Source organism: Ornithorhynchus anatinus, chromosome 5, assembly GCF_004115215.2.
Source record: "Ornithorhynchus anatinus isolate Pmale09 chromosome 5, mOrnAna1.pri.v4, whole genome shotgun sequence".
Classification (NCBI taxonomy): Eukaryota; Metazoa; Chordata; class Mammalia; order Monotremata; family Ornithorhynchidae; genus Ornithorhynchus; species Ornithorhynchus anatinus.
This window is the reverse complement of record NC_041732.1, coordinates 21186455-21201984: the sequence shown is the minus strand read 5'-3', so window position 1 is coordinate 21201984 and position 15530 is coordinate 21186455. Positions and strand designations below refer to the sequence as shown.

At 64.3% G+C, this 15530-nt stretch overlaps 2 protein-coding genes across 3 annotated transcripts; one reads left to right on the top strand and one right to left on the bottom strand.

Annotated features, from left to right (window-relative positions):
* MRPS11 (mitochondrial ribosomal protein S11) lies at positions 1-6952 on the bottom strand. 2 transcript variants are annotated; one of them, XM_029066609.2, is made up of 6 exons: positions 6855-6952; positions 4196-4303; positions 2050-2148; positions 1428-1557; positions 433-498; positions 1-248 (listed from the first exon to the last, which is right to left on the bottom strand). In XM_029066609.2, exons 1-6 carry the CDS (start codon positions 6911-6913, stop codon positions 141-143), a joined length of 570 nt encoding a protein of 189 aa, XP_028922442.1. In that variant the 5' UTR covers positions 6914-6952; the 3' UTR covers positions 1-140. The 2 variants fall into 2 exon arrangements, with proteins under 2 accessions (XP_028922442.1, XP_028922443.1); XM_029066610.2 differs by lacking the exon at positions 4196-4303 and having other exon boundaries at positions 6855-6944.
* Positions 6953-7257: 305 nt separating this feature from the next.
* On the top strand, positions 7258-15206 carry MRPL46 (mitochondrial ribosomal protein L46). The gene is made up of 4 exons (XM_029065078.1): positions 7258-7572; positions 10645-10834; positions 12625-12798; positions 14806-15206. The coding sequence occupies exons 1-4, from the start codon at positions 7258-7260 to the stop codon at positions 15063-15065; spliced, it is 939 nt and encodes a 312-aa protein (XP_028920911.1). The 3' UTR covers positions 15066-15206.
* The last annotated feature ends 324 nt before the right edge of the window (positions 15207-15530 follow it).

The following is a 15530-nucleotide window of genomic DNA, read 5'->3' as shown; positions in this document are numbered from 1 at the left end:
GACCGGAAGAGACATTTTCATTTCAAAACCGGGTGAGACGGAGGAGCAGCTCGCCTCCTCTCCCCCGTCTCGGCCCGTGGCCCGGGACCCCGCGGAGGGGCGAGGTGAGGAGCGGAGCCCCCCGAGCCCCGCCACCCCGCTCAGAGCCGGCGGGCCTTGCGTGGGCGGCAGCCGTTGTGCGGGACGGGGGTGTTGTCCGTGATGGAGATGACCTGCAGGCCGCCCATGGTCAGCCCCTTGATGGCCGACTGCAAGAGAGCGGAAGGGGGCTCTGGGGGGCGCCGCCTCCCCTCCCCCGTCCCCCTCACCGGCCCGAACCCTCCGGGGGTCACCGGGAACCAGCCGGGCCGGGATGAGGTGGGGAAGGGGGAGCCCGCGGGTCTTCGGGGACGTTCGGATCCTCCCTCCGCCGGCCCCGGGGCAGATACTCACCAGGCGCCCCGGCCCCAGGCCTTTCACCACCACCCGCACGTGGGTCACCCCCTTCACCGTGGCTTTCTGCGGGGAAGGAATGACCCGGTTGGTCCCGGCCGGGGCGGCGGGGAGGGGTCGCCCGGGGAGAGACCGAGCCGGGTCCCGGCGGGTAGGAGAGCAGGGAGAGGGTGGCGTGGGCAGGCGGGAGGGCAGGGAGGTGGTGGGGCAGAGCGAGGAGGGAGCAGGAGGGCAGGAAAGGGGGTCGGCGGGGAGGGACAGAGCACTGTGCACCGCGCGCCGCGGAACGGGAGGGAAACCGAGGTCTCCGGCCCGGGCGTCCCGCCGCGGGTCAGCGCTGCCCCCCGGTGGACAGCGCTGAGGGTCCCTCGTTTCTCCGGGGCGCTCACTGTGCGCCGAGCGCCGTTCTCAGCGCCGGGGCAGATACGGGGTAATCGGGTTGTCCCGCGCGAGGCTCCGGGTCTCAATCCCCATTTTACAGATGAGGCAACTGAGGCCCCGAGAAGGGAAGTGACTTAACAGTAACGTTGGTATTCGTTAAGCGCTTACTCTGCGCGGAGCACCCGTTCTAAGCGCTGGGGTGGACGGAGGGTCCTCGGGTCGTCCCACGTGAGGCTCCCAGTCTTACTCCCCATTTGACGGATGAGGGAACTGAGGCCCAGGGAAGTGAAGTGACTCGCCCCAAGTCACCCGGCTGACGGGTGGCGGAGCCGGGATCGGGAGCCGTGACCCCCCCCCCGACTCTGGGCCCCCGGGGGCCGTGAGACCGGGCTCGGCCCTGTCCCGAGGGAGCGTCTGACCCCGCCCGGCGACCCCCCCTCCCCCGCAAGGGCAGGAAGCGAGAGCATCGCTTTCGTGCCAGAGGAAGTCGCGAGGCGGGAGGAAGGGGTGAGGCGGGAGAAAGCTGCTCTCCCCCAGGCCGCCCGCCCCTCAGAGCCGGGGCCCGGTGGCCACCCCGCTCTCGGCCGGCGGCCGGAGCCCCCCCTCCCTCTCACCGCCGCGGCCGCGATGCCGGCCGTCTGTGCGGCGATGCCCGTGGCCTTCCTGGCGTTCTTGAACCCCTCGGTCCCACAGGACGTGCGGGCCAGGGGCTGGTTCTTGGAGGAGACCACCTGGATGTGGGTGCTAGGAGGAGGAGAGAGAGGGTCAGACGCAGGCCGGGCCCCCCCCCCCCCCGCGATGCCCCCCGCCCCCGCTGGCAGGCCTGGGTTGCCCCTCCCCGGGCAGCGGGGAAGAGTGGTTAGAGGCCAACGGCCTTCAGAGGTTGAGGCTTCGGCGGCTCCCCGCGAGACGCGGGCCCCGCCGCCCTCCCTGTTCCGTTTCAGGGAGGGACCGCGGCCGGGGAGGCCCCCGACCCATCCGGTCCCAGCTCCGACCCCGGGGGAGGACCGGGACGTCGAGGCCCCGGAGCGGCGGGAGGCCGCCCCCGCCTCGAGCTTCCCGGGGACAGACAGGCCGTCCGAGGGGCGAGATCTCGGAACCCTCCCCGAAGGCGGGGCGGGAGCCGCGTCTTCTACCCCTTTCTCTCTGCGGACCCGGGTCGGCCGGGCCCGGGCTCCGGCCAGACGGGGGTCTCCGTCGATTCTCCCGACCGGGAGGACGCCGGCTCCGGCTTACTTGTTGTACGTGGCCTTGACGTGCGCTATCGGAACATCTTCGAACGTCCTTCCTCCCCAAGACAGGGTGCTCTCCTGGCCGGGGACCGGAGGGTAGATGCTGCAGGGGCGGAGGAGACACAGCGACAGAGGCCTAGGGCATCGCCACCGGACAGGCGCGAGGCCCTCGGAGAACCGGCCGGGTCCGGCCGGTCCGACCCCCCCGACTCTACGGGACGGGCGCCGGGTGGGAGTCCCGCGGCTCCGTGCGGACGTCGGAGAGCGACCGACGCCCAGAGGGGGGAACTGACTCGCCCAGGGTCGCGCGGCGGACCGGCGTAGATAGGCCCGTGGACTAGAATCCGATGCGGTGACGACGGCGCTTGTTAAGCGCTTCCTACGTGCCGGGCGCCGTTCTAGGCGCTGGGGCGGATACAAGTTAATCAGGTGGGACACGGTGCCTGTCTCACGCGGGGCTCGCGCTCTTATCCCATTTTCCTTTTTTTTTTTTTTTTTACAGAGGAGGTAACCGAGGCACAGAGAAGCGAAGTGACACAGGGCCGACGTGGCGGAGCCAGGATCGGAACCCAGATCTTTCTGACTCCCGGGCCCGGGATTCATCGACTCTGACCCTCCCCGCCGGCAGGAGCCGGGGCAGAAGGGGTTTCCGAGAGCTCGGCAGTGCCAGGAGCCGCCAGTTTCCCGCCGGCCCGGCTGAGGTCGGAGAGAAGAGCCCCGCGGAAGGACCCTAAGGCAGAGAGCGGAGGGCAGGCGGCGGCCGCACGGGGAAGGCACCCCTCGGGCTCCAAAACGGCCGGGGGCCCGCTCGTCCGGGCCCGGCCCGAGAGAGTAGCAGGCGGGCATCCTCGGCCGGGGCAGTCCTCAGACAGCAGCGTGGCTCGGGACGGATCCTGGGTCCGGCCGCGGCGGGGAGGAAGGGGGGAGAGATACGGAGGCCGTGCTGGTCAGCGTTGCCAGGGTTCTGCCGCCCGCACCGTGGCTGTGGCCACGAACTGGGCCTTGAAATCGTCCCCAGATGCCCAGCCCCAAAGACGGCGTATTTTTCCCCAACATCCGGCCTGGGTGGGAGGCGGGGCGGCCCGGTTGAGGAGAGCGCGGGAAGTCAGGAGACCCGGAGCGGGGCCCCGCTTGGCCACCGGCCCGCTCGGGGACCCCGGCTAATAGTAACGGATAACGGTAACTGCGGGGTGCGTTGAGCGGTTAGCAGGTGTCGACCCCCGTGGCAGATGCGAGATTATCAGGTCAGACGCGATCCCCGTCCCACACGGGGCTCACGATGCGTTAAGGGCTTACCGTGGGTCAAGCGCCGTTCAAAGCACTGGGGAAGTTACGCGTTAAGCCCACTGGTGGGAGTCCCCGGCCCACGGTCTAAGTAAGAGGGTGAAAAGTACCGAAGGCCCATTTTCGAGACGAAAACACCGAGGCCCAGAAAATAACGCTGGTAGCTGTTAAGCGCCTGCTATGTGCCGAGCACTGTCCTAAGCGCTGGGGTAGATACAGGGTAATCGGGTCGTCCCACGTGCGGCTCACAGTTTTAATCCCCATTTTCCAGATGAGGGAACTGAGGCACAGAGAAGCTAAGTGACCTGCCCAGGGTCACACAGCTGACAAGCGGTAGAGCCGGGATTCCAACCCATGACCTCTGACTCCCAAGCCCGCCCGCCCGCCCGCCCGATGTCTCTCGGCAGGCCAGGCGGCGGAGTCGGGTCGGCCGCTTCACCTCTCCGGGCCCGTCTCCTCGACTGTAAAACGGCGCCGGGCCGGGCCGTGGGCTCCGTGGAGGACGGCGACCGTGTCCAGCCTCGTATCCTTACATCCACCCAGCGTTCGGCGCAGCGGCTGATACCCCGCAGGTTCCTGAAGGAGAGTCCAGATGGAAGAGACTCACGCAGACGTGGCGTGGCCTAGTGGCTGGAGCCCGGGAGTCTGAAGGATCTGGGTTCTAATCGCAGCTCCGCCGCTCGTCTGCTATGCGATCCCGGGCGAGTCGCCTCACTTCTCCGGGCCTCAGTTACCTCATCGGCAAAATGGGGATCAAGACGGCGAGCCCCACGCGGAGGACCCGGCCCGGGTCCGACCCGATTAGCCGGTACCTACCCCAGCAAACGAATACCGTAAAATGAGAGACGGTCCCGGGCTGCCCTCACCTGAAGGGACTTGAGCCGGGACGGGGCTCCGCCGCTTCCTCTTCCACTCGGGCCCGCGGCCCGCCGGGGGTCACGTGCGCTGCCCGGCCCAGGGCCGCCTCCAGGCCCCTGCGGGGGAGAACAGGCCGGGTTTAGCGGGGGCGATCAATCCATCGCTAGTATTTACTGAGCGCTTACCCTGTGCGGGGCACCGTACCAGGCGCTGGGCAAGCCCAATCAAACCATCGCGAAAGAGCCCGGGACCTGGGAGTCGGAAGGCTCGAATCCACTTGTCTGCCGTGTGACCTTGGGCGAGTCACTTAACTTCTCTGTGCCTCGGTTACCGCGCCACGCGGGACAGCCCGATTGCCCTGTATCTACTCCAGCGCTTGCAACGGTGCTTGGCGCAGAGTAAGCGCTTAACAGAGACCTCAGTTAGCGCACGGTAAGCGCTTAACAAATACCATCATTCCCCCTTCCAGGCTGCGAGCCCGTCGCTGGGTAGGGATCGTCTCTATCCGTTGCCGAAATGTAGTTTCCGAACGCCCGGTACGGTGGTCCGCACGCAGTAAGCGCTCAATAAATACGACCGAACGAATATTATCGTTATTAGCAAGCGCTGGGGTGGATAGAAGCCAACGGGGTCGGACACAGTCCCCGTCCCCCGTGGGGCGCACGGTCTTCATCCCCACTGTACAGACGAGGAAACTGAGGCCCAGAGACGGCACGCGACTCGCCCAAGGTCACGCGGCGGACGAGGGGCGGAGGCGGGATCGGAACCCAGGTCCTTCTGTCTGCCGGGTCCGGGAGACACTAGGCCACCACGCTGCTTCGATGAAACAGTCACGACGGTATCCGTCAGGCGGTCGCTCCACGTGCCCAACGCTGTTCTGCGCGCTGGGGGAGATGGAAGGTCATCGGGTCGCCCCACGAGGGGCTCACGGCAGCGTGGCTCCGTGGCAAGGGCACGGGCTGGGGAGTCAGAGGTCACGGGTTCAAATCCCGGCTCCGGGTGTCAGCTTCGGGCGAGTCACTTCGCTTCTCCGGGCCCCACAAAAGGTGGGTCAGAAGGTGAGCCCCTCGTTGGGCAGGGATCGTCTCTATCTGTTGCCGGACTGTCCATCCCAAGAGCTCAGTACAGTGCTCTGCACATAGTCAGCGCTCAATAAATACTATTGAATGAAAGAATGAATGGGCCTCAGTGACCTCTGCAAAATGGGGATGAAGACAAGGAGCCCCAGGGGGACCACCTCATCACCCCGTGTCCTCCCCAGAGCTTCACGCATAGTAAGGGCTTAACAAATGCCGTCGTTATCGTCATTATTATTCATCCCCATCGTACAGAGGACACAACGGGGGTCCAGAGAAGGGGTCTGGGTGGGATGGGTGGATGGATAGTGATGCTGATATTTGTTAAGCACTTACTTTGTGCAGAGCACCGTTCTAAGTGCTGGGGTAGATACCGGGTAATCAGATTGTCCCACGCGAGGCTCACGGTTAATCCCCATTTTACAGAAGAAGCAACTGAAGCCCAGAGAAGTTAAGTGACTTGCCCACAGTCACACAGCTGACACGGGGCAGAGCCGGGATTCGAACCCATGACCTCTGACTCCCAAGCCCGGTTCTCTTTGATGGATGGGTGGGTGGGTGGACCTGGGTGGGTGGACGGATGGGTGGATGGGAGCATGGGTGGATGGGAGCATGGGTGGACGGGTGGGTGTGTGGGTGTGTGGATGGATGGGTGGGTGCATGGATGGTTGCATGGATGGGTGGGTGGATGGGTGAGTACGTGGGTGGATGGATGGGTGGGTGGGTGGGTGCATGTACGGGTGGGTGGATGGGTGGGTGCTTGGGTGGATGGGTGGGTGGGTGTTTGGGTAGGTGAGTGCATGGATGGGTGGGTGTTTGGGTGGGTGGATGGGTGGGTGCTTGGGTGGATGGGTGGGTGGGTGTTTGGGTAGGTGAGTGCATGGATGGGTGGGTGTTTGGGTGGGTGGATGGGTGGGTGCTTGGGTGGATGGGTGGGTGGGTGTTTGGGTGGGTGGGTGTTTGGGTGGGTGGGTGGATGGGTGGGTGCTTGGGTGGGTGAGTGCATGGATGGGTGGATGGGTGGGTGAGTGCATGGATGGGTGGGTGAGTGCATGGATGGGTGGATGGGTGGGTGGGTGTTTGGGTGGGTGGGTGTTTGGGTGGGTGAGTGCGTGGATGGGTGGGTGGGTGGATGGGTGGGTGGAAGGGTGGATGGGTGGGTGTTTGGGTGGGTGTTGGGTGGATGGGTGGGTGGGTGTTTGGGTGGATGGGTGGGTGGGTGTTTGGGTGGGTGAGTGCATGGATGGGTGGATGGGTGGGTGCTTGGGTGGATGGGTGTTTGGGTGGGTGCATGGGGGTGTGGGGGGGTGGATGGGGGGGTGGAAGGGTGGATGGGTGGGTGTTTGGGTGGGTGTTGGGTGGATGGGTGGGTGGGTGTTTGGGTGGGTGAGTGCATGGATGGGTGGATGGGTGGGTGCTTGGGTGGATGGGTGTTTGGGTGGGTGCATGGGGGTGTGGGGGGGTGAGTGGATGGGTGGACGGGTGGGTGCATGGATTGGGGGGTGGATGGGCGGGCGTGCGGCCGGGTGGTGTTGTGTGGGGTGAGCGGGGTGGGCGAGGGGCGGGTGAGGTCGTGGCGCCCGGGTCTTACCCCTTGGCCGTGGCCCCGGGCAGCGCGGCTCTGCGGGCGAGTCCCAGCACGGCCAGCATGGCGCCCCACGACCCCCGGACCCGCCGGAGGGGGGCGCGCGCGAGCCCGCCGGACGCCACCACCTCCTCCCCCGGACGGGGGGGGGACCGCCCCCCCTCTGCCGTCCCCCCGCCCCCGGGCCGGGAGCCCGCCCGCCCGCCCGCCGCCCCCGCCCTGCCGAACGCCACTCGGGCCGGCGGGCTGAGGTCCCCCCCCCGGGACCGGCGCCGCTCCCCGCGCGTCCGCGCCGGCCCGGTCTCCGGACCCCCCCTCCGGACGGAATGGCGCGGCCCGGCGGGCGAGCGGGCCCCGCGGCCTTGTGGGAAGATGGGGGCGGCGCGGTGCAGTGTGGGGCGGAAGGAGCATGGCGGCCTGCGGCCGGGCGGCGCGGGGCCCGGCGGGCTGGGGCTCCTGGGCGCTATGGCGGCGGCCGGGCCGGGGCCACGGGGCCGGGAGCGGCCACGGGAGCGGCCACGGGAGCGGCCACGGGCCGGGGGCGCTGGGGCGGCGGGGCCGGGGGGCGTCCGGCGCGGGGGGCTCCGGCGGGGGAGGCTCCGGCGGCGGGCGGGCCGGCCGTACCCCGTGGCGCCTGCTGGGGGCGCTGTGCCTGCAGCGGCCGCCGCTCCTCGCCCAGCCCCGAGATCCCCTCCAGGAACGCATGGACCTCATGCTGCGGCAGGTGCGGGCCGGGGGGGGGGTGGGGGGGCAAAAAAGAAGGGAGGGGGGCAGAGGGGGCAAAGGGGAGGTCGGGCAGGAGGTGCAAGGGAGAGTGGGGGCAGGGAGGGGCAGGGGGGCAAAAGGGAGGAGGTAGAGGGGGCAAAGGGGAGATGAGGCAGGAGGTGCAGGGGAGAGTGGGGGCAGGTAGGGGAGGGGCAGGGGGGCAAAAGGGAGGGGGTAGAGGGGGCAAAGGGGAGGTGAGGCAGGAGGTGCAGGGGAGAGTGGGGGCAAAAGGGAGGAGGTAGAGGGGGCAAAGGGGAGATCAGGCAGGAGGTGCAGGGGAGAGTGGGGGCAGGGGGGCAAAAGGGAGGGGGTAGAGGGGGCAAAGGGGAGATCAGGCAGGAGGTGCAAGGGAGAGTGGGGGCAGGTAGGGGAGGGGCGGGGGGGCAAAAGGGAGCGGGTAGAGGGGGCAAAGGGGAGGTGAGGCAGGAGGTGCAAGGGAGAGGTAGGGCAGGAGGTGCAAGGGAGAGTGGGGGCAGGGAGGGGAGGGGCAGGGGGGCAAAAGGGAGCGGGTAGAGGGGGCAAAGGGGAGGTGAGGCAGGAGGTGCAGGGGGGGAGTGGGTACAGGGCAGGGGTAGGGTACAGGGAATGCAGCGGGGGGGGCAGCAGGGAAGGGGCAAAGGAGAGGGAGGCAGGAGGTGCAGAGGAGAGTGGGGGCAGTGGGGGCAAAGGGTAGGGAGGCAGAGGGTAATAATAATGATGGCATTTGTTAAGGGCTTACTATCCAAAACACTGTTCTAAGCGCTGGGGGTGGGGGAGGGGGAAGATACGAGGCGATCAGGTTGTCCCACGTGGGGCTCACGGTCTTAATCCCCCTTTTACAGATGAGGGAACTGAGGCCCAGAGAACCCAAGTGACTCACCCAAAGGCACCCAGCTGACAAGCGGAGGCTCGGGATTAGAACCCGTGACGTCCGACTCCCAGGCCCGGGCTCTCTCCACTGAGCCGCGCTGCCGCTCCATAGTGGGTGCAGTGCAGGGCGTGCAGGGGAGCTGGGCAGAGGGTGCAGGGGGTGGTGGGAGCAGGGCAGTGACGGGGGCAGAGGGTGCGGGAGGGGTAGAGGGTTCAGGGCAGGGGGCGGGGGAGAGGCAGACGATGCTGGGCACGGTGCAGGGGCGGAGGGTGCAGAGTCAGGGGCGGGCGAGGTCCTGGTGCCATCTGCTCCGTGCCGCCTCGGCGGCCCCCATCCTTTCCCGGCCAGGACCGCCCGGGGCCCCCGGGCATCCCCGCCCCGTCTCTCCCGCCCGCACCCGGGGACCGCCTCTCCGCCTCTCCTCCGGCCCCCCGTCCGCCCCGCACGCTGAATCCCGATTCCCACGGAATCCGGGGACCCCCGGCGATGACACCCGTGCCGTCGGGCGAGCGGTCACGGCGCGCGAAGCGCCGGGGCGGGTAGGAGATCGGCGGGCCGGGCACGGTCCCCGTTCCGCGCGGGGCTCCCGGTCCGAGTCGGAGGGGCAACGGGGATCGAACCCCCGTTTTACGGGCGAGGTGACCGAGCAGTAGAGAGGTCAGGTGGCTTGCGCGAGGTCACGCGGCAGGCGGGTGGGGAAGCCGGGGTGAGGACCCGGGTCCTCTGACTCCCAGACCTGGGCTCCTTCCGCTCGGCCACACCGCCCCTCGGCCGCATCTCCCGACGGCATCCCGGGAGCTTCTTTTCCCTTCTTTGCTCCTCCGGCACCGGCTCGCTCACCGGGCCCCGTCTCTCTATCTCCCCGCCGCCGACCTCTTTTCTCACACCCTCCCCCCCCCCAGCCTCCCGCTTCGTATCGGCCAGACGGCCGCTCTCCCCGCCTTCGGAACATCATTACGACCACGGCTCCTCCGAGAGGCCTTCCCCCGTTCAAGCCCCCTTTTCCTGGGCTCCCTCTCCCTTCCGCCTCGTCTAGGCACTTGGATCTGTGATCTCCGGGCCCTTGCTATTCAACCCACCCTCAACTCCACCGCACTTAGGGACGAATCTTTAGACGTTATCGATACGCCGGTCTCCCCCTCCGTAAGGTCGCCGTGAACGGGGAACGGGCCAACTCCGCTCTGGGTTTGTTTTATGGAATTGGTTAAGCGCTTACTAGGTGCCAGACACTGTACTAAGTGCTCATTATTATTTTCTGGGCCTCGTTGGCAAAATGGGGACCAAATCCCCGTTCTCCTACATGTGGAACCCGGCCACTAGGCCCCGCTGCCTCCGTTGGGGTAGGAAGTGGTCTGACTGCACTTTTTCGGCCCCAGTGGGTGCAGCGGAACGTAGCGAAACTCCCCCGGCCGAAGCGCGTGAGCCGAAGGAGCGTGGCCCAGCGGAAAGAGCCTGGGCCCGGGAGTCAGAGGACCTGGGACCTAATCCTGGCTCCGCCACATTGGCAGAGGGTCTCATTTCTGCCCCTCAGTCACCTCGGCTCTACCGAGGAAGACTGCGAGTCCCCCGTGGGACGGGGGACCGTGTCGAACCCGATTAGCTTGTATCCACTTAGTGGTGCACAGAGTGGGTCCTTATGAAGTGAGAAGCAGCGTGGCTCGGCGGGAAGAGCACGGATTGGGGCTCTGGTCCCGGCTCCGCCACTTCTCAGCTGGGTGCCTTTGGGCGAGTCACTTCACTTCTCTGTGCCTCAGTGACCTCATCTGGAAAATGGGGATTAAGACTGGGAGCCCCATGGGGGACACCCTCATCACCTTGTGTCTCCCCCAGCGCTTAGAACGGTGCTTGGCCCAGAGTAAGCCCTTCACAGATGTCGTCGTCATTATTATCGTTAAGACTGTGAGCCCCACGTGGGACAACCTGATCACCTTACATCTGCTGCGGCGCTTGGAACAGCGCGCGGCGCACAGTGGGCGCCGCACAGATCACCGTGATCTCTGAATGCTGCGGATCGTCACGGTGCTAATCGTTAAGGGCTTACCGGAGCCTGGCAGCGGAGTGGGCGCTGGGGTCGAGATAAGCCGACGGAGCGGAGGCCCGGGCCGACGCGGACCGGCCCCCCGTCGGGAGGGAGCCGCTCCGGGCGGATCCCTGACATTGGTTCGTGCCCCGCGCCCTCAGCTGGAGGTGGAGCGGAGCCTGTACGCGGACCACGAGATGCGGGCGCTGCAGGAAGCGCGCCGGCTGGAGCGGAGGAAGGCTGACTTGTACGACTCGGACGACGAAGGGGAGGACATCGTGCTGGCCCAGGACCTGGAGGAAGCCTGGGAGCAGGCGGCCCTGCGCTTCAAGCCGGCGCCCCGCGAAACAGGTTTCCGTCTCGGGCCGAGGGGACGCCTCTTTCTCTTTTGTCTTTTCTGTTTTCCAAATACATTAGGCACTTACTGTGTGCCGGGCACCGTCGTCAGCACGGGGGTAGGAGATCCGAGATCGGCAGGCTGGACACAGTCCGTGTCCCACGGGGGGGCTCACGGTCCTTGTCCCCATTTTACAGATGAGGGAACCGAGGCCCGGAGAAATGAAGCGACTTGGTCACGGTCACACAACAGGCAAGTGGCGGAGGCGGGATCAGAACGCGGGTCCCCCCGACTCCCCAGCGCGGGTTCTGCGCGCTAGGCCACGCTGCCTCCCCTGGGGTAGGAGGTGGAGTCGTGGCACCCTTTCAGCCCCCGCTGGCCGCGGCAGAATGTAAAACTCCTCCTGCCAAAGTGCGTAGGCCGGAGAAGCGGCGTGGCCTAGCGGAAAGCGCCCGGGCCGGGGAGTCAGAGGGCCTGGGATCTAATCCTGGCTTCTCCGTTTTGGCGAACGGCTCCATTTTCTGCGCCTCGGTTACCTCGGCTGTACAGTGGAGATTAAGACTGTGATTCCCCTATGGGACAGGGGCCGTGTCCCACCTGTTCAGCTTGTATCCGCGAGACAGCGTGCCGTAGCGGATAGGGCCCGGGGATCGGGGGGGGGGGGGGGTGGGTCACGGGTTCTAATCCCGGCTCTGCCGCTTCTCTGCCGGGTGACCTCGGGCAAGTCGTCTCGCTTCCCTGGACCTCGGTTGTCTCATCTGCGAAAGGGGGTTGAGACTCCGAGCCCCACGTGGGACGGGGACTGTCCAACTCGATTTGCCGGTAGCCGCCCCAGGGCTTTGTAAGGTGCCTGGCACGTAGTAAGTGGTCATTAAGTACCATCTACCCCGGCGCTTAGTACGGTGCCTGGCACATAGTGAGCACTTAACAGGTCCCGTTAAAGAATGCAGTGTCGCCAAGTGGAAAGAGCAATGGGCCTGGGAATCCGAGGACCTGGGTTCCCATCCTGGCTCTGTCGCCCTCCCGTTGTGTAATAATAATAATAATAATAATAATAATAATAATGTTGGTATTTGTTGAGCGCTTACTATGTGCCGAGCACTGTTCTAAGCGCTGGGGTAGATACAGGGTAATCAGGATGTCCCACATGAGGCTCACAGTCAATCCCCATTTTACAGATGAGGTAACTGAGGCACAGAGAAGTTAAGTGACCTGCCCACAGTCACACAGCTGACAAGTGGCAGAGCTGGGATTCGAACTCATGACCTCTGACTCCCAAGCCCGTGCTCTTTCCACGGAGCCACGGAACGTCGGTATTTGTTAAGCGCTTACTATGTGCCGAGCGCAGTTCGAAGCGCTGGGGTAGTTACAGGGGAATGAGGTCGTCCCACGTGAGGCTCACAGTTAATCCCCATTTTACAGATGAGGTAACTGAGGCCCAGAGAAGTGAAGTGACCTGCCCACAGTCACACAGCTGACAAGTGGCGGGGCCGGGATTCGAACTCATGACCTCCGACTCCCAAGCTCGTGCTCTTTCCACTGAGCCACGCTGAGCAAGTCGTTTCATTTCTCCGTGCCCCGGTTCCCTCCTCTGTGAAATGGGGATTAAGACTCTGAGTCCCAGGTTGGACATGGACTGCGTCCAACCTGATGACCTCCTACCTAACCCCGGCGCTCAGTACGGTGCCTGGCCCCTAGTAAGTGCTCAACAGATCCCTTGGGCTTTAAAAAAGGGCTTCGCTGTCTGAGCTCTGGCCCACCCGGGCCCGCCTCCCCTCCCGCTGACTTGGCTGTGTCCCGGCAGAAGCGGATCTGAAGAATGACCGGACCTCCCTGAACCGAAAGCTGGACCGGAACTTGGTGCTGCTGGTCAAGGAGCGGCTGGGCGAGCAGGAGGTGTGGTTACTCCCCCAGGCCGAGTGGCGGGCGGGAGAGACGCTCCGCGGAACGGCCGAGCGAGCCCTGGCTGACCTCTCTGGTGAGCCCCCCTCCCTCCTCCCTCCTCCCTCCTCCCTCTCCCTCCTCCCGGACCGGCCGGCCCCGCGTCGCCCATTCAGGAAGTCAGACACGTTTATTGAGCGCTTATCGAGTGCCTCGCACTCTGTCCCAGCTCTGCCACCTTGTCAGCTGTGTGACTGGGCAAGTCACTTAACTTCTCTGGGCCTCAGTCCACCTCATCTGTAAAATGGGGATGAAGACTCCGAGCCTCACGTGGGACAACCCGATGGCCCTCTATCTCCCCCAGGGCTTAGAACGGTGCCCTGCACGTAGTAAGCGCTTAACAAATACCGACATCATTATTATTATTACTAAGCGCTTGGGAGAGTACAGTACAGCAATAAAAAGACACAAACTCCCTGCCCACAATGAGCTTACAGTCCGGAGGACACCCGGTCTGGCCCCCGCGGGGCCACCCTTCCGGGTCGACTGGCCGGCGAAGCGTGGGGTCGTGGGAAACGGTATGGCCTGGGAGTCGGGAGGACCTGGGTTCTAATCCCGGTTCTGCCACTTGTCCGCCCGTGGGACCTTGGCAAGTCACTTTACTTCTCTGGGCCTCAGTTACCTCCTCTGTAAAATGGGGATTAAGACCGGAAGCCTCCCGTGGGAAGGGGACTGCGTCCGACCCGATTCGCTCGTACCTACCCCGGTAAGCAGTAAGCGCTCAACGACTACCGTAAAACAAAACAAACCCTCAAGATTTGAAAGGGCATCAAGACAGGAAATCCGAGGGGACCTCCTTCCTACCTGGGAGGTGAGGACCCCCTGGGCCTTAGAGAAACGACGTGGCCGAATGGAAAGAGCCCGGGCTTTTAAGTCGGGAGGCCCGTGTTCTAATTCCGGCTCTGCCCCTTGCCTCCTGGTGATCTTGGGCAAATCACGGAACATCCGGGCACCTCGGTTCCCTCATCCGTATAATCATCAGCAGTAAGGGTATTTATTGAGCACTCACTGTGTGCAAGGCACAGTGCTGGGTGCTTGGAAGAGTACAGTAGTTGACAGACATGTTCCCTGCCCACCACGGGCTTACAGTCTGGGGCCGGGGGGGGGTTACAGACATGAATAGAAATGAATAACGCAAGTGAGCAATGAAGACTCGGTACCATTTCTCCCCACCCCATCGCCCCCGGCCCCTTAGACAGCACTCTGTGGGGCAGAGACTCTTGTCCGAAATGATGTTGAGCGCTTACGAAGTGCCAGGCACTGTGCCGAGCACTGGGGTGGATGCAAGCTAACCGGGTTGGACACGGTCTCTGCCCACCTTGGGGCTCACCGCCTCAATCCCCGCTTTACAGATGAGGTAATTGAGACATGGAGAAGTGAAGCGACTTGCTCGGGGTCACCTAGCTGACGAGTGGTGGAGTTAGGATTAGAACTCAGGTTCTTCTAGGCGAATCTCGAAGAGCGGCGTGGCCTAGCGGAAAGAGATGAATGCTCAGACCGTGAGTCCCCCGCGGGACAGGGACTGTGTCCGACCTCTGTAACCTGAACCTACCCCAGCGCTTAGCGTTGGACACGTCGTAAACGCTTAAGAAATATCATTAAACGAAAGCGGGGGGGGGGGGGGGGGGACCCCACTCTCGGAGTGATTCTCGTCCTGACCTAGGAATCCTCTGGGTCTCGGGACCCTCCTCAGAGGGAGGAAGTCCTGCCTTACCCTTTCCAGGCTGCTTCTCCCCGCTCTTCCTGCATCTGCCTGTCTGCTCTTCCTCCTCCCTCTCTTCTCCCTCTCCATCCTTCCTTCCTCCTCCTCCTCTTTCTTCCTCTCCCTCCTCTCTTCTCGCTCCTGCTTCTCTGTTCTCCTTCCTCACCCTCCTCTCTCGTGCTCCTCCTCCCCTCTCCCTCCTGCTCCTCGTTCTCCTCTTCCTCCTGAATCTGATGGGATTCTTTCTCAGGAAGAGCGGCCCATCTTTGCTTCTTCCCACCGCCCCAGGAGGGGGTGCTGAGAGGCGGCATCTTTAATAACTAACGTTCGATCTCTCCCCAGATAATCAAATGCAAGCCAAGTTCCTAGGGAACGCTCCCTGTGGGCACTACAAATTCAAGTTTCCCCAGGCCATGCGGACCGAGGGGAGCTTAGGGGCCAAAGTGTTCTTCTTCAAAGCCTTCCTGCAGAAAGGAGAAGGAGGACCCTCCCTGGCCGGGAGGAAGGAAGGCCACTACGTGTGGGTCAGCAGAGAGGAGCTGGGCGACTACTTGAAGCCAAAGTACCTGGGCCAGGTCAGGAGATTCTTCGTGGACATCTGACGGACCCCTCACTTCGGTGGTGTCGGGCTGCGGAAGATGCCACCGGTGACTGGTGGTGGCTTTGCCTTGGAAGGAATAAATCGGCTTCCCAACCCTGCAGAATAAACTCGTTTTCTTCTCTGCGATTTGAGAGCTGCCAGACTCCTAGGTGTCCTGTGTCTTTGATTACACCGCGGAGAGGGGGGGAAGAGGTGGAGGTGGTGATGAAGGGAGAGGTGGAGGAGTTGGTGATGGGCAAAATGTGTCCTTCCCATCCTTTAGGCTTTGGGCTCCGTATAGGCCAGGGTCTGCGTCCAACCGAAAGCTCTTGTCCGTACTCCAGCCCTTAATAGAGTGCTGGACAAATGCCTCGATCATTATTAGCCTCATTAGTCTCATCTCTCTCTGCTGCCTCTCTGAAAGCTGCCGGCGGGTCATTCGTTCATCCAGTCGTATCTATTGAGCGCTTCCCGGATGCGTATTCCC